The 18656-nt window shown below is 47.9% G+C and overlaps 1 protein-coding gene across 2 annotated transcripts in view; it reads left to right on the top strand.

Annotated features, from left to right (window-relative positions):
* Positions 1-18656, top strand: part of LOC115467833 (proteasomal ATPase-associated factor 1-like) — a 42007-nt gene that overhangs the window by 21674 nt on the left and 1677 nt on the right. For both annotated transcript variants that reach the window (XM_030199323.1, XM_030199324.1), the window contains 4 exons: positions 4144-4235; positions 6167-6282; positions 14466-14548; positions 16399-16481. In XM_030199323.1, the coding sequence (XP_030055183.1) occupies positions 4144-4235; positions 6167-6282; positions 14466-14548; positions 16399-16481 (374 nt within the window). The remainder of the gene's footprint in view (positions 1-4143; positions 4236-6166; positions 6283-14465; positions 14549-16398; positions 16482-18656) is intronic.

Here is an 18656-nt window from a genome sequence, read left to right as displayed (position 1 = left end):
AAATGCATTAGATATACAGTAGGACCAAGCTGAAAGTCCGACAGATCGTTGAATGTTTGCTCAGCCTAGTGGAAGCGAGATTTTGTTCCACATTGCTCTTTGCTTTTAGCATGCAATTGAAAATGGGGCGTGGCCAGGGATGTTCACTAAAGATACACATAGTATTAGAATTGGGAGGGATTCATGCTTAATTTACACACAAGGATTTATACCAGGTTTCAGTTGGTGTAAATCATTGGCCGTCGATCCCGGTGCTACACACTATTCTATAAATGGTGCCCAGCTTAGACTGCAGTTTATAGAATAGCACTCGGTGTGTATTTATTCTAGCCCTGTATGCGCATAGTGCACACTCTTGACAACAATAAATAAAATAAAAATAAAGAAAATTATTTGGGTGCTAATCTCTAATAACTATTAAATTAAATAATAGGGCAGGGCGTGCCTTTTTTGTTCATTCCTGCTGTCTTCTACTTTACATAAGTATTGCCACATTAGGACAGACCAAAGTTCCCTCAAGCCCAGCATCCTGTTTCCAACCGTGGCCAATCCAGGTCACAAATACCTGGCAAGATCCTGAAAAAGTTCAATACATTTTATGCTGCTTATCCCAGAAATAATTGTAGACCGTCACTCTGTCCCGTGATACAAAATAACAAAAAATATACACAGAGTGTATGGATGCAAATATAATACTCCTAAGGGCTATTTAACTGAGGTGAGGAAGAGTCTCATATGTAATACACGATAATATTTCTTTCACTTCACAGGTGAATCGATTGTTCGTGTTCATATCTTAATCACTGACTCAGCCTCCACCGTCCTAATTGTACTAACAAAGAAGTGACTTGCACAAAATTCTCAATATATTAATTAATGCACACTGCACTTATCTTAGGCAGGTTGGTGCGCTCTTACACCTGCCTAAGATAAGTGCAGTGTGCATTAATTAATATATTGAGAATTTTGTGCAAGTCACTTCTTTGTTAGTACAATTAGGACGGTGGAGGCTGTTAGTGATTAAGATATGAACACGAACAATCGATTCACCTGTTGAGTGAAAGAAATATTATCATGTATTACATATGAGACTCTTCCTCACCTCAGTTAAATTTAGCCCTTAGGAGTATTATATTTGCATCCATACACTCTGTGTATATTTTTTGTTATTTTGTATCCCAGAAATAAGCAGTAGATTTTCCCGAGTCATTTTAATAATGGTCTATGGACTTTTCCTTTAGGAAGTCGTCCAGGCTCTTTTTTAAAACCCTGCTAAGCTAACCGCCTTTACTACATTCTCTGGCAACAAATTCCAGAGTTTAATTACACATTGAGTGAAGAAATATTTTCTCCGATTTGTTTTAAATTTACTTCTTTGTAGCTTCATTCCGTGCCCCCTAGTCCTAGTATTTTTTTTGAAAGAGTAGACAAATGAGCGCATGATCTGGTGAGGGACGTTATGGTACTGGGGCCGCTTGATAACAGTGACCATAATATGATCAGTTTTGACATCGACCTTGAAGTAACTGTACACAGAAAGTCAAATACGTTAGCGTTTAACTTTAAAAAAGGAGACTATGATAAAATGAGAAGAACGGTAAAAAAAAAACTAAGGGGGGCAACTGAGAGAGTAAAAACTGTACAACATGCGTGGACGCTGTTCAAAAATACCATCCTGGAGGCCCAGGCCATACATATTCCGCAAATTAGAAAAGAAAGACGGAAGTCCAAAAGACACCCGGCCTGGTTGAAAAGTGAGGTGAAGGAAGCTATTAGGGCTAAAAGAAACGCCTTCAGAAAATGGAAGAAGGAACCGTCTGAAAATAACAAGAAACAGCATAAGGAATGTCAAAGCAAATGCAAGGCGCAGATTAAGAAGGCCAAGAGGGAGTATGAAAAAAAGATAGCATTAGAGGCAAAAAAACATAGTAAAAAATTTTTTCGGTATATTAAAAGCAGGAAGCCGGCAAAAGAATCGGTTGGGCCACTGGATGACCGAGGGGGTAAAAGGGGCGATCAAGGAAGACAAAGACGTAGCGGAGAGACTGAATGAATTCTTTGCTTCGGTCTTCACCGAGGAAGATTTGGGTGGGTTACCGGTGTCAGAAATGGTATTTCAAGCGGACGAGTCGGAGAAACTTACTGACTTCACGGTAAACCTGGAGGACGTAATGGGGCAGTTCGGCAAACTGAAGAGTAGCAAATCTCCTGGACCGGATGGTATTCATCCTAGAGTACTGATAGAACTGAAAAACGAGCTTGCGGAGCTACTGCTAGTGATATGCAACTTATCCTTAAAATCGAGCGTGGTACCGGAAGATTGGAGGGTGGCCAATGTAACGCCCATTTTTAAAAAAGGCTCCAGGGGAGATCCGGGAAATTATAGACCGGTGAGTCTGACGTCGGTGCCTGGGAAAATGGTAGAGGCTATTATTAAAAACAAAATTACAGAGCACATCCGAGGACATGGATTACTGAGACCAAGTCAGCATGGCTTTTGTGTGGGGAAATCTTGCCTGACCAATTTACTTCAATTCTTTGAAGGAGTGAACAAACATGTGGACAAAGGGGAGTCGGTTGATATTGTGTATCTGGATTTTCAAAAGGCGTTTGACAAGGTACCTCATGAAAGGCTACAGAGGAAATTGGAGGGTCATGGGATAGGAGGAAATGTCCTATTGCGGATTAAAAACTGGTTGAAGGATAGGAAACAGAGAGTGGGGTTAAATGGGCAGTATTCACAATGGAGAAGGGTAGTTAGTGGGGTTCCTCAGGGGTCCGTGCTAGGACCGCTGCTTTTTAATATATTTATAAATGATTTAGAGATGGGAGTAACTAGCGAGGTAATTAAATTTGCTGATGACACAAAGTTATTCAAAGTCGTTAAATCGCGACAGGATTGTGAAAAATTACAAGAGGACCTTGGGAGACTGGGCGGCTAAATGGCAGATGATGTTTAATGTGAGCAAGTGCAAGGTGATGCATGTGGGAAAAAAGAACCCGAATTATAGCTACGTCATGCAAGGTTCCACGTTAGGAGTTACGGACCAAGAAAGGGATCTGGGTGTCGTCGTTGATAACACACTGAAACCTTCTGCTCAGTGTGCTGCTGCGGCTAAGAAAGCGAATAGAATGTTGGGTATTATTAGGAAAGGTATGGAAAACAGGTGTGAGGATGTTATAATGCCGTTGTATCGCTCCATGGTGCGACCGCACCTTGAGTATTGTGTTCAATTCTGGTCGCCGCATCTCAAGAAAGATATAGTAGAATTGGAAAAGGTGCAGCGAAGGGCGACTAAAATGATAGCGGGGATGGGACGACTTCCCTATGAAGAAAGACTAAGGAGGCTAGGGCTATACAGCTTGGAGAAGAGACGGCTGAGGGGAGACATGATAGAGGTATATAAAATAATGAGTGGAATGGAACAGGTGGATGTGAAGCTTCTGTTCACGCTTTCCAAAAATACTAGGACTAGGGGGCATGCGATGAAACTACAGTGTAGTAAATTTAAAACAAATCGGAGAAAATTTTTCTTCACCCAACGTGTAATTAAACTCTGGAATTCGTTGCCGGAGAAAGTGGTGAAGGCGGTTAGCTTAGCAGAGTTTAAAAAGGGGTTGGACGGTTTCCTAAAGGACAAGTCCATAAACCGCTACTAAATGGACTTGGGAAAAATCCACAATTCCAGGAATAACATGTATAGAATGTTTGTACGTTTGGGAAGCTTGCCAGGTGCCCTTGGCCTGGATTGGCCGCTGTCGTGGACAGGATGCTGGGCTCAATGGACCCTTGGTCTTTTCCCAGTATGGCATTACTTATGTACTTATGATTCGCGTCTACCTGTTCCACTCCACTCATTATTTTATAGACCTCTATCATATCTTCACTCAGCCGTCATCTCTCCAAGCTGAAGAGCCCTAGCCGCTTCAGCCTTTCCTCATAGGGAAGTCGTCCCATCCCCTTTATCATTTTTGTCCCCCTTCTCTGTACCTTTTCTAATTCCACTATATCTTGCTTATCTCTCAGTTTATTTCTAATGTATTTGTGTCCCCTGGTGTCCACTGCTGTGATCCTGAAGTGAGAGCGTATTATTATCTTGCACTTTTATACAAGGAAATAACGTGGGATCCTCGTTCCCTTAGGTAACCGGGAGATCGGGACGGAAGGGAAGCTGCTGCTTCTGGCCCGAGAAGATAAAAAGCTGCAGGGTGTGAGTCTGCACAGCCGGCAACCGGTGAGGACCTGCAAACATGTCACTCTTCAGAAAACAACCAAGCACAGAGCCACGTGATCACAGTCCCCCCAGTCTGTAGTGACCCTGTTCTCACATCAGGCTGCCCTTACTGAGTACTGAGCAAGAAGGATCCTGTGGTAAGGACAGGCTGAATCTGTGACCTGCCTGGAACTGTTGCTTAGTGACTCTTCTTTGGGGGCCTGATGAAATCTGCTGACATTTGAGCATTTCTGTTGTATGTGGCAAAAAAAATTCACCCTCTTTAAAATGATGTGCTTATTTTTAGTTGACATTTGTATCTTTTCATAGTGTGGTTTCATCATACATTAGAGCAGACGTCTATTTTTTTTTTTTCAATTTAGGAACTGGCAGCTGAGCCCCCAAACCTCCGTTGTTTCCACTGCAGGGGGGGGGGGGCTGAGATCTATTGCAGCTTCTCTGGGAGAGAGCATAGTAAATCAGGACTTCAGTGTAGTCCACTGGCAGAAATCCAGAGCCAGTAGCCCCCTCACCACCCACTCTTGTTTGTTCGTTCTCTCTCTCTCTCCCTCCCCCCCCCCAGTCTTTGAACTCATTCTTCCCCCTCCAATCTCCCTTCCATATCCCACCCTCTTTTTTTTATTTTTTAAATCAGCCACCCCTACTCCAGCTAGCTTTTAGTGCGGCGTTCCCAGGATCTGTGACAGTGCACATTATTTATTTAGATTTTGCTCACACCTTTTTCAGTAGTAGCTCAAGGTGAGTTACATTTAGGTACTCTGGATATTTCTCTGTCCCAGGAGGGCTCACAATCTAAGTTTGTACCTGAGGCAATGGAGGGTTAAGTGACTTGCCCAAGATCACAAGGAGCAGCAGTGGGATTTGAACCGGTCACCTCTGGGTTGCAAGACCAGTGCTCTAACCACTAGGCCACTCCTCCATTCAGCAGCATTCCATGTAGAATCTCAAATAGTAGTAACAGAATCTCAACATTCCATGTAGAATCACCAATAATAGCAGCATTCCATGTAGAATCTCAAATAGTAGCAACATTCCATGTTCCACTGCACTAACCACTAGGCTACTCCTCCACTAGCAACATTCCATGTAGAATCTGCCCTTGCAGATCAGCAACACGGCTGCGCAGGCTTCTGTTTTTGTGAGTCTGACGTCCTGCACGTACGTGCAGGACGTCAGACTCACAAAAACAGAAGCCTGCGCAGCCGTGTTGCTGATCTGCAAGGGCAGGCTTCTACATGGAATGTTGCTAGTGGAATAGCAACATTCCATGTAGAATCTGAAATAGTAGCAACAGAATCTCAATAGTAGCAACATTCCATCTAGAATGTCCAATAGTAGCAACATTCCAAAATCTCAATAGTAGCAACATTCCATCTAGAATGTCCAATAGTAGCAACATTCCAAAATCTCAAAAAGTGGCAACATTCCATATATTTATTTATTTGGATTTTGCTCACACTTTTTTCAGTAGTAGCTCAAGGTGAGTTGCATTCAGATACACTGGGTATTTCTCTGTCCCTGGAGGGCTCACAATCTAAGTTTGTACCTGAGGCAATGGAGGGTTAAGTGACTTGCCCAAGATCACAAGGAGCAGCAGTGGGATTTGAACCAGCCACCTCTGGATTGCAAGACCGGTGCTCTAACCACTAGGCCACTCCTCCTCTCCACATTTGAACCTTTGCTGTTAGTTATAAATTATACCAGCACATGAACTCTATGGAAACAGTGGGTATCCATTACATATAACTGGGTTTTGAAAGCTGCTTTCCTCCTGGGCAGAGAGTGGTAGGAAAGCTTTAACAAATCCTATCCCATCTTTGAGTAACAGAATTCACCCTGCTGCTGCTAGTCCAATGTGTCTGGAGGAGCCTTTTGGAAATCGCTAAGCCTGCGTGAACCTGTTAATTGTTCTCTTCTCCCCCGTCTCTCAGGTCATCCTGTTCAGTGGGTCTGATGCCTTTAACTGTTGTGCATTTCTCTCAAGTGTCCACATCCTGGCAGGTGCCCAAGATGGCAATATATATCAGCTGGATATGAGAAATACACAGTAAGTGAGAACATGAGGACACTACTCACGTGGAAATGCGTATTAGCCGGGTATGAGTGGGAGGGAAAGACTGACCCCCCTTCTCCAGCTCCATGTCATAGAGCCAGGTCTTGATGCTGACTTGGCATCTTAAAACACAAAGAAATTGAAATTTGTTTTCTGCTGAAATTTCTGGGCAGCTGTAGTGGAGCTTAATCCCTTGATATTTAAAGCTCCCTCGCTAGCAGGATTTCCAGAGATGACATTTGTGAACAAAAGCAGCCTCCAGAGACAGGCAACTATCCAGGGGGGTGGGGGGGGGGGGGGGTTTCCCCTACTTTCACTGACATCCCTGATCTAGGGGCCACAGACTGGCTGCTAGGTGTCACCATTGAGCAATAGCTGAGACTGCCTCTATATCATTAGCAGAGCCAGGAATTGAACCCATCTCTACGTATAGTGTCTGCCCTCTCTTGCTGTATTTTGTATCATTTGTTTTATTTGTTTCTTAACAGTTTCACTAAGAAACAAAGGGAAAGACTTTGGTAGAATCTCTTCCTTACCCCTCCCCTGTCCCTAGATCTCCAGTAATTAAGATAATCTGTGGCAAAATGGGGCAAGGATTTTATGTTTAAACGGTTTTTATTGTTATTTAGTTATTTATTATATTTGTATCCCGCACTTTCCCACTAAAAGCAGGCTCAATGCGGCTTACATAGTAATAGGTAACACAGAATTTTGTTATGTAAAGTAGGAAATTAAGTATAACATAACAGAAGGATGGATGGGTAGTAAATGGATGGGTAGGTAGGTAGAGACAGGTGATAGAGAGGGGAGGTAAGGTGGGAGATAGATTCTGGGTCAATGTCGTTTTCTCTTCAGTATATGTAAGGTGGGTTCACGAGATTAATCTGGGTCTTTTGGGTAGGCTTGTTTGAATAGATGGGTTTTTAGTGCTTTTCTGAATGGTAGGTGGTCATGGATTGCTCGGATAGGTCTAGGGAGAGCGTTCCATAGACGGCTGCCCAGGAAGGAGAAATTGGATCCTTCCATATCATCAAGCTGATCAATCCATAGACTGGTGGGTTGTGTCCATCTACCAGCAGGTGGAGATAGAGAGCAAACTTTTGCCTCCCTATATGTGGTCATGTGCTGCCGGAAACTCCTCAGTATGTTCTCTATCTCAGCAGGTGGTGGTCACACACAGCAGCAGCTCTGGCTAGGCCTCCAAGCCTAATCCTTAGGTTTTGTTGAGGCCTGGGGTTGAGGGCTCTTTTGAGCAAGTGCAAACCTGGTGGTGCCAGGTCCCTCCTTTTCTCCCCCCTCCCGCTGGCTCCGTTAAAAAAAAAAAAAAAAAAAATTTTGAACGGCCTTAAAGGCGTTTATTTCGACGTTTATTTAAGCGTCTATTGCAGCTACTCACTGAGACACCAGGTCGTTACGACTCGGAGCGGACAGCAGGTAATTTTACCTTTTTATAGCGGGCGGGGGTTCCCCGATTCTTCTCCTCGTGGCACATGGCGTCGGAGGGCGAGGGCGCAAAGGGTCGCTCCCCGGGTCGCTGGAGCGCTTCTAGAGGGGATGCGGGGGTCTTCAAGCCGGATTCGCCCTTGGTGGGTGACAGTTTCGCGACCGATGCATGTCCCGGTCCTTCCTCCGGCGTGGCGGTTTTTCCCGCCATAAACGCCCATCCCCCGCTCCTCGCCTCCGCCATCTTGGCCGGCCACGCGGCTCGGACGGCTTCTTCTTGGGCCGCCCTTGAGGTTGGAGACATTAATGCCATGAACGCCCTTAATTTGGGCGACGGCACAGAAGCGGCTAAAGTTAAGAGCCGTTCTTCCCGCGCGGCTCCTTCGCGGAGTCTCGCGCCGGACGCCATTTTGGATGCGCAGCATGTCTCTCCCCCGCTGTTGCGAGCGCCGGTTGAGAGCGCGCCTAGGGCTGTTGCCCAGGCTGCGGAAGTGCACAGTCTGGGGGGTTTCTCCCCCGAGTTTGTTTTGCTGCTGCATCGGGCCTTCCTCATGCACAACGCTGCCCCCGCTCCCTCCTCTGGTAAAGAGGTTGAGGTTCCCAGAGGTAAACGCCCTCGGGTTGATTCCCAGGCCTTGGAGGAATTTGTCTCCTCCGATGTAGATGAGGGCAGCGTGTCTGAGGTCTCCCAACGGTCCTTTGCGGATTCCTTGGAGGAGACGGATCCCCGCTCGGATGGAGCGGATGACCCCTCTGCAGCGCGGCTTTTTCGCCCGGAGGATTTGCCCAACCTGTTGTTACAGGCCATGGACACTTTGAAGATATCCTCTCCGGAGGACGTCTTTCCCTCAGCCCCTGTTGGCTCTGCCATTATGCTGGGGACGAAGCGCCCGCCTAGAACCTTCCACGTGCATGATGCCATGCACACCTTAATTTCGGCTCAATGGGATGTCCCAGAAGCGAGCCTTAAAGTGGCTAGGGCTATGTCCCGCCTCTATCCTTTGGCTGTGAGTGAACGTGAGGCCTATCTGTGGCCTACCGTGGATTCTTTAATCACTGCGGTGACTAAGAAAACGGCATTGCCGGTGGAAGGTGGCACGGCCCTAAAGGACGCCCAAGACAGGAGATTGGAGGCGGCCTTAAGGTCGTCCTTTGAGGCGGCTGCTTTAAGTTTGCAGGCCTCAGTTTGCGGCTCCTATGTGGCCAGGGCGTGCCTGACTATGGTGCAGCGGGCTTCCCCCTCGGATCATTCCTTGAGGGATGATTGGCCAGCCCTGGAATCGGGCCTAGCCTATTTGGCAGACTTGCTGTATGATGTCTTGAGAGCCTCAGCTAAAGGCATGGCTCAGACTGTCTCTGCGCGGCGGTGGCTTTGGCTGAAACATTGGTCTGCTGACCACGCCTCAAAATCCCGCCTGGCTAGATTGCCTTTTAAAGGCAAGCTGCTCTTTGGGGTCGAGCTGGACAAAATCGTGACTGATCTCGGCACGTCTAAGGGCAAGAAGTTACCGGAGGTCAGGGCTCGGGCTAGTGCTCGTCCCGGTACCTCCAGAGGACGGTTTCAGGAAGCCCGTTGGTACCGCCCGGGCAGGTCGGGTGCTTCTGCCCCCTCTTCCTTTAAGAGGAATTTCTCCCCCAAGCAGCATTCCTTTCGCAGAGACCGCCGTCCCGGAGGTGCTCCCTCCGGTCCTCCCCCAGGGTCTCGTACCCAATGACGGGGTATTGGTCCACGCCCCAGTGCAGATTGGAGGACGGCTGTCCTCGTTTCTGGGCGAGTGGACCACAATAACTTCAGACGCTTGGGTGCTGGAAGTCATCAGAGACGGCTACAAGCTAGAGTTCTGCCGACCCTTAAGAGACGGGTTTGTACTCTCTCCCTGCAAGTCTCCGGTCAAAGCTGTGGCAGTGCAGCAGTCTTTGGACAATCTGATCCGCCTGGGTGCGGTCGTTCCGGTGCCAGAAAGTCAGCTTGGCAAGGGGCGTTACTCCATTTACTTTGTGGTACCAAAGAAAGGAGGTTCTGTCCGGCCTATCCTCGACCTCAAAGGGGTCAATCGGGCCTTGAAAGTGCGGCACTTTCGCATGGAGACTCTCCGCTCTGTTATAGCGGCAGTGAAGGCAGGGGAGTACCTGGCATCCTTGGACATCAAGGAAGCGTACCTGCATATTCCCATCTGGCCTCCTCATCAACGCTTTCTGCGTTTTGCAGTCCTGGGCCGACACTTCCAGTTCAGAGCCCTCCCGTTCAGGTTGGCTACTGCTCCGCGGACCTTTTCCAAGGTAATGGTGGTCATAGCGGCCTTCCTGCGAAAGGAAGGAGTACAAGTCCATCCTTATCTGGACGACTGGTTGATCCGAGCCCCCTCTTATGCAGAGTGCGGCAAAGCTGTGGACCGGGTAGTTGCTCTTTTGAGCTCCCTGGGATGGATCATCAACTGGGAGAAGAGCCAGCTGCGCCCGACTCAGTCCCTGGAGTATCTGGGAGTTCGATTCGACACCCAAATGGGCAGAGTGTTCCTGCCAGACAATCGGATTGTCAAGCTTCAGGCTCAGGTGGACCAGTTCCTAGTAGCCTCTCCTCTTCGGGCTTGGGACTATGTGCAGCTGTTGGGCTCTATGACGGCCACGATGGAAGTAGTGCCCTGGGCCAGGGCTCATATGAGACCACTACAACACTCTCTGCTGCAGCGCTGGACTCCGATGTCGGAGGATTATGCGGTGCGTCTTCCCTTGGATCCAGCAGTGCGCAAGGCGCTGAGCTGGTGGATGCAGACAGACAAGTTGTCTGCGGGAATGCCTCTGGTGTCCCCAGAGTGGATTGTCGTCACGACGGACGCCTCGTTATCGGGCTGGGGAGCCCACTGCTTGGGAAGGACAGCGCAGGGGCTCTGGTCTCCTGCAGAGGCAAAGTGGTCTATCAACCTCCTGGAACTCAGAGCTATTCGGTTGGCGCTTTTGGAGTTCATCCCGGTACTGGTGTTGAAGCCTGTACGGGTCCTGTCGGACAATGCCACGGCTGTGGCCTATGTCAACCGCCAGGGAGGTACCAAGAGCGCCCCTCTAGCCAAGGAAGCTATGAGTCTATGCCAGTGGGCGGAAGCGAACCTGGAACAGCTGTCAGCGGCCCACATTGCCGGAGTCATGAATGTCAAGGCGGACTTTCTCAGTCGCCATACCTTGGAGCCCGGAGAGTGGCAGCTATCTGCTCAGGCGTTCTTGGACATCACGAAGCGCTGGGGCCAGCCGAGCCTAGATCTGATGGCGTCATCGGCCAATTGCCAAGTGCCGCGCTTCTTCAGCAGAGGACGGGACCCTCGATCCCTGGGAGTAGATGCTCTTCTCCAACAATGGCCGACACAAGAGCTTCTCTATGTGTTCCCGCCCTGGCCCATGTTGGGCAGGGTACTAGACCGGGTGGCAAAGCATCCCGGCAGGATAATCCTGGTGGGTCCGGATTGGCCCAGGCGTCCCTGGTATGCGGACTTGATCAGGCTCTCAGTCGACGATCCTCTGCGGCTGCCAGTGGAGCAGGGCCTGTTACATCAGGGTCCCGTGGTGATGGAGGATCCCTCCCCCTTTGGTCTTACGGCCTGGCTATTGAGCGGCAGCGTCTGAGGAAGAAGGGCTTCTCAGACAAGGTCATCGCCACTATGCTGAGAGCGAGGAAACGCTCTACTTCTACTGCTTACGCCAGGGTTTGGCGTATCTTTGCAGCGTGGTGTGAAGCAGGCTCTCTTTCTCCTTTCACTGCTCCAATTTCTTCAGTGTTGGCGTTCCTGCAAGAAGGTCTGGACAAAGGCCTGTCGCTCAGTTCCCTTAAGGTCCAGGTAGCGGCTCTGGCTTGCTTCAGGGGCCGCCTGAAGGGTGCTTCCCTGGCTTCGCAGCCAGATGTGGTGCGCTTTCTCAAGGGGGTTAATCACCTGCGCCCTCCTCTGCACTCAGTGGTGCCTGCGTGGAATCTCAACCTGGTGCTAAGAGCATTGCAGAAGCCGCCGTTTGAACCCTTGTCAAGGGCATCTCTGAAAGACCTGACGTTGAAAGCAGTCTTTTTGGTGGCTATCACTTCAGCCAGAAGAGTTTCCGAGCTCCAGGCGCTCTCATGTCGAGAGCCTTTTCTACAGTTCACTGAGGCAGGAGTGACTATTCGCACAGTGCCTTCCTTCCTGCCCAAGATTGTCTCTCGCTTCCATGTGAATCAGCAGCTATGTCTCCCTTCCTTTCGTAGGGAGGACTACCCAGAGGAGTACTCTGCTCTTAAATATCTGGATGTGAGACGAGTCATCATCAGATACTTGGAAGTGACCAATGATTTCCGGAAATCGGATCATCTGTTTGTCCTGTATACAGGTCCTCGTAGGGGTCTGCAGGCTGCTAAGCCTACAGTGGCAAGATGGGTCAAGGAAGCCATTGCAGCGGCTTATGTGGCCGCGGGGAAGGTGCCGCCTATCCAGCTGAAGGCTCACTCTACAAGAGCTCAGGCGGCCTCGATGGCAGAGGCCTCTTCCGTCTCCTTGGAAGAGATATGCAAGGCGGCAACTTGGGCTTCGGCCCATACATTCTCCAAGCATTACCGCTTGACTGTGGCTGCTCGGGCGGAGGCCCGGTTTGGAGCTTCAGTGTTGCGGTCAGGGATTTCTATGTCCCGCCCTGGGTGAGTACTGCTTCGGTACATCCCACCAGTCTATGGATTGATCAGCTTGATGATATGGAAGGTAAAATTATGTATAATCATACCTGATAATTTTCTTTCCATTAATCATAGCTGATCAATCCATAGCCCCTCCCAGATATCTGTATTGTTTTTATTCTGGTTGCATTTCAGGTTCAAGTTTAGTCTTCAGTACTTCAGAAAGACTTCGTGTTCAAGTTTTTTCACTTGGATTCTTCAAGAGTTAAGACGAGTTTGTGTTACAGTGAGCTGCTGCATTCCTCTCCCCTCTGTTTTACGGGGCTGGATTGAGGCTTAAAATTCTGCCGACACTCCCTCCCGCTTCGTGCGGCTGTAGGGCAGTTTTGTACCCCTCCCGCTTCGGCGGTGTTAGGGTCAGTCAGCTCCTCCCGCGGTTGCGGTTGCAGGATAAGCCAGATCCCCCCGCATCGGCGGGTGTGGTGTCCCTCCCCCGCTCCGCGGGGATGAGCTGGACGGATTCCCCTCCCCCACTTGTGTGGGGATGAGCTGGGTTAATTCCCCTCCCCCGTTTCGGCGGTGGTGAGCTGGGCAGAGTGTCCCTTCGTGGGTGTAATTCTCTAAGTGCTGAGTCCTGCGGATGGAGCTTTGATATCGACATACTGAGGAGTTTCCGGCAGCACATGACCACATATAGGGAGGCAAAAGTTTGCTCTCTATCTCCACCTGCTGGTAGATGGACACAACCCACCAGTCTATGGATTGATCAGCTATGATTAATGGAAAGAAAATTATCAGGTATGATTATACATAATTTTACCATAATAAGTTTTGTACTTGAGACCCTTACAGCTGGGGTAGTGCAGGTTGAGGTATTTTCGTGAGGATACAGACATGTTTCTTGCTGGAAGGTCGACCAGATTTATCATATAGTTCAGAGATTCTCCGTGTATTATCTTGTGGATTAAAGTCTGGGCTTTGAAATTGATACGTTCTTTGATTGGGAGCCAGTACAGTCTTGCACGGAGAGGAGTTGCACTCTCAAAACGTGATCTGCCAAAGATGAGTCTTGCTGCTGTATTTTGGGCGGTCTGAAGTTTTTTTAGGATATAGGCTTTGCAGCCTAAGAAAATACTGTTGCAGTAATCAGCATGGGTAAGTACCGTGGATTGCACTAAATTCTGGAATGTTTTCTGGGGTAGATATGGTTTTATGCGTTTCAATATCCACATCATTGTGAACATTTTCTTTGTGGTGGATGTGGAGTGATTGTCGAGGGAGAGGTGGCCGTCTAGTGTCACTCCAAGGATTTTCAGGTTTTCAGACATGGGGATTGTAGTGCTGGAGATGGTGAGATAAGATGGGGGATTGCGGAGTGCTGAGATGAAAGGATTAGGCACTGTGTTTTTTCTTTGTTCAATTTCATCCTAAAGGCGTTGGCCCAGGAGGTTAAGATGTTCATGCCCATGGATATTCTATCAGAGATTTCAGTTAGGTTTGATTTAAAGGGAATGAATATAGTAACGTCATCAGCAGAAATTAAAGGGTTTAGACCATGCCTGAATAGGGCTTTGGCTAGTGGGATCATCATTAGACTGAAGAGTATGGGTGATAAAGGGGATCCTTGAGGTACTCCGCAGATAAGGTGACCAGGGGGATGAGATATCAGTGGGTGATTTAATTTGATAGGATCTTGAGGTGATGAATCCTTTTATCCAGTTAATAATGTTACCGCCGATTCCAAGTTTGTCCAGTAGTTTGGTTAGTATGTTGTGATCTACCATGTCAAATGCACTGAATAAGTCGAATTGTAGAACATGGTACACCATATCAGTACTTTCACTTAAGCAAATCATCCAACTCCACATTAGACAACTGTCAAACTTTCTTAACATTTTCTCCCCTATCCCTTAACCTCCCCCCCCCCCCTTGTTACATATCACATTTATTGATGTCAGTACAGGGCCTACCTTTTTGCAAATAATACAGCTATACAAACTTTTGGGCAAGGATTTTAATTTAAAAGGAGAGTTCTTTGTTAGTCTCGTATTGTAAAGATGGGAAGCTTCGATATTCTATCTAAACCTCTTCGTTCCTTTTCTTTTAGGACACCAGTGCAAGTAACCCACAGATCCGGAGCGCCTGTACTATCCCTGATGCCTTTCAAAGAGGGATATATTGCCAGCCAAGGTAGATGGATTGATTGTGCTCTGCTTAAAGTGCTAGATTACGTTGCATAAATGAAAACATTGCAGACTCCTGATGCAGGCCGAAACACAGCCCGTGTCGAGTCTGATGTGATCTACAATAAAGACATTTGTGGCACCTTTGACATATACGGTGGGTTTGTATCAGCTTTGCTGTTTCTTGTTTGTTTGGCATAAATGGACTTCTCCAGAATGGGTGCAACTGAGCGAGTACTGGGTCAGCAAGTCGCATCCGAACAAGTTACTCTTTTTACTCAAATGTAAGTGCTAGTGCTGTTAATTATTTGGTGGTAAGAGCCATGCTGGGGACCCTTTGAGAGAAGCATGAGCTGCAGAGCTGAAAGCTAAGTCATTTCACCACTGTTAGCACCATTGGTCTGGTCATTGGAAGGATGCTTTTTTGGTGCTGTGTCTTTGCATAGTGGGAGCTGGGTTGGGGCATTTGTCCTTCCAAAGGAAGACCTTTACTAGGACGTCCTGTTTGTGAGCTGATAGATCAGGGATCCGAAAACGTCATGTGATGGTGCCAAACAGGCCATTTCAGATTACTGGGCCCCCTCCCCTCGCTGGGGTGGGGGGAGTACCATGCCTGGCTCTTTCGGAGATTTCAAATGCTGGGTCTGGAGGAAGGTGGGGGTGGTGGGGTATGGCAAGTGACTGTACCCCCTGCTTTCCTCCTTCTTCCAGAATCTAACTCCAGGAAGAACAGAAGTGGGTGGGATGGGGAGTGTGCAACACCCTTTCATCCCATCTCATTTCACACTCTCACTTGCACCTCCTTCCTCTCAGCCGCTCACCTCCCTTTCCTTTTCAAACAGTGTAGTGTGATGCACAAAATGTCAGAGTAACATAGTAGATGACGGCAGAAAAAGACCTGCACGGTCCATCCAGTCTGCCCAACAAGACAACTCATGAGTGCTACTTTTTGTGTATACCCTACTTTGATTTGTACCTATGCTCTTCAGGGCACAGACCGTATAAGTCTGCCCAGCACTATCCCCACCTCCCAACCACCAGCCCCGCCTCCCAACCACCGGCTCTGGCACAGACCATATAAGTCTGCCCAGCACTATCCCCGCCTCCCACCACGGGCTCTGGCACAGACCGTATAAGTCTGCCCAGCACTATCCCCGCCTCCCACCACGGGCTCTGGCACAGACCGTATAAGTCTGCCCAGCACTATCCCCGCCTCCCACCACGGGCTCTGGCACAGACCGTATAAGTCTGCCCAGCACTATCCCCGCCTCCCAACCTCCAGCCCCGCCTCCCACTACCGGCTCTGCTATCCAATCTCGGTTAAGCTACTGAGGATCCATTCATTCAGAGGGAACGTAACATGCAAATTCCTCATTTTGAAAGGTGCCAGTTGTACTGGAAATGTAAAGGCAATCTATTCATGTATGTATCATCCTGTAACCTAACCCCCCTCCCCCTGGGAAGCACCACCTCTAAATGCAGCTAAAGGTATAAACACTGTGAAAAATCTCCTTTGTATTTGTTTGAGTATTTGCGTGAGTTCTTGGCTGGAAGGCTTGTGATATCATAAAGTCTCACCAGCTAATCCATGTAGCTTACGCTGGTAGCTGGGGTGGACACCAGCAGGACTGCCAGGACTAACACACTTTCCCTGCGGACCTCTGCTTCATTCCTCACCTTCCAGTACACAAAACCAGTGAAACAATGTTGGCACGTTAGGGTAAATTCGGTTTTAGGCAGGAGTTCAACATGAAGCTGAGTGGCTGTGACAGCTGGTGAATACAATACCCGCACACATTTGCTGTTTATTCCTGTAGATTTTCTCACTGCTGTTAATGTCATTTTTTGGGGTTTCAGGTGATGGAAGCTGCTTTATTATCCAACAAGACCTCGATCACGTAATTGAACTCACAGAACCTGACTCTGATCCTGTGTATAAGGTGAACCCTAGTAACCTTTTTATTTTCTCTTAATTTTCTCCAAAACAAGAACCACAAAGCACCAGCAAATGGTTCTCCAACCTGCCCATTTGTGGGTTGGGATGCACAGGATTAGCACGTTCACTCCATAAGTTTTGTGAAGACGCTGATGGTTTTGGCAGTGTTAAGCATGAAGCAGGGGTGTAGCTACGTGGGGCCACGGTGGCCTGGGCCCCCCCCCCCCCCCAGATTTGGCCCTGGCCTCCGCCGACCCTTTTGACCCCCCTTCCCCCCCACCGCCGCTAACCCTCCCCCTCTGCCACCATCTGGTACCTCTGCTGGCGGGGGACTTGGGGGAGGGTTAGCGGTGGGGGGGTCGGCAAAGAGGGGTGGCTAAAATACGCCCCCTCACCTCGGGCTCTGGCCCCCCCTCCTGCCGAAGTCTGGCTACGCCCCTGGCATGAAGTACATCATAACGAGAATCTGTTCATGGTGTCATCCCACAAATCCATTCTCGACAATATATCCTAAGATGTGAAACCCATAAAATGTCCCATAGCATTGAAATAACTTTTTTTTTTGGTCTTAGAAGAGCTTTTTCATCAGGTTTCTGTTATTAAGCTTCTGTTTGGAATTCTGTACCTATACAAATCAGGATGTTAAACTATTTGGTATTCCGAAAGGCAGTGAAATGCTTTCTTTAAAATAAATAAATAAAATACTTATTGGAGAGGTGTTGAACGTACTGAGATAATGTTCTTCCCAGGCTCTTTGTTTGAACATTTTTATTGATGAACCAGCAGAACACACATTGCCAATCAATGCACTAAACAGTGAAGTGAATGGTTACATTGGAATAGTAGAGGAGCAGCCTAGTGGTTAGTGCAGTAGACTTTGATCCTGGGGAACTGAGTTCGATTCCCACTGCCGCTCCTTGTGACTCTGGGCAAGTCACTTAACCCTCCATTGCCCCTGGTACAAAAATAAGTACCTGAATATATGTAAACCGCTTTGAATGTAGTTGCAAAAACCTCAGAAAGGTGGTATATCAAGTCCCAGTTCCCTTCAAAAACAGGAATACATGCCTTCATCAAAATTTTTAACACTTTCCTCAACCCTACAGAATCAAGAGCTAATCTTATTAGAACCCCCGTTTCAACAATCCTTACCCCATCCCAATTACTCCCCCAAACAACATCCTGGTTATAAAAATAAAAAGGTGTCTCGTATCAAATTCGACCTCCCCTTCTCCCCAAGCCGATGACCAAAAGCAGAACTCATCCAACCAACCCCCAGGAGCCCTGAGCTCTTATAGCCCCCGGGGAAGTAGAATGGACTCTACAACAAAAACATGCCAAACCCCTTACCAACCCCCAACTGGTATTAATTCCCAGGCTCTTTTAGTCTTGAATCCGCATAGAGCTCTATGGTACTTGTAATGATACGTGTGATGCTGCTTTGGACCATTTTATGTTTAAACAATTTTATTGAAAAAAAAAAAGATGAAATGCATATCAACAACATAACTGTGTTTGTTTGAACTTCCACACCTGAAGAATTCCAATCCCTCTGTCTCCACCGCTCACTCTTACACGATTCAGAAGGCCTGTACTCTTATGACCCTCTGAACTCAAGACAAAGAAACAGTTCCAAAATCCCCCCCCCTTCCATCTCTTCCCACATCTGAACACCTCCCCCTCCCCCCATTGTGCTCTTCAATTCCACTTGTTACCACAGACATGGTATAGTCCCCCCCCCCCAAAAAAAAACAGCAAGAATTATAAGGTATTAATGATCAAACCATGACCTTTTGGGTGCAGAGCTTGAAGGTATGGCTTCCACACCTGGAGGAATCACTTCCGTCTCTTGGTGAATCATTTAGCATCTCTGGCCTCCCAGGTCACCAGTAGGAGTAGTTGCTTCCTCCAATGCCAAAAATTCGCTCAGCAGATGACCAATATTGCAATACACATTTATGTGCTATTAAATTCATCTTGTGTATAAGCATAGTATAGCCCTTAGACCTACCACCAAATGCTCCCTTTTTATCTAATAAGAACAGTTCTACCTTGCCTGCCACTGCTCCCCCTACCAATGTATTCCTAATAGCTTGTAATTACCACTCAGAAACCCTGTACTTTGGGACAACTGCAGAATGAATGATAAAAGGAATTGGGCTGACCTCCACATTTTACA

Source organism: Microcaecilia unicolor, chromosome 4 (genome assembly GCF_901765095.1).
Source record: "Microcaecilia unicolor chromosome 4, aMicUni1.1, whole genome shotgun sequence".
Taxonomy (NCBI): Eukaryota; Metazoa; Chordata; class Amphibia; order Gymnophiona; family Siphonopidae; genus Microcaecilia; species Microcaecilia unicolor.
The sequence above is the reverse complement of the archived record's forward strand: the minus strand, read 5'-3'. Positions and strand labels throughout refer to the sequence as shown.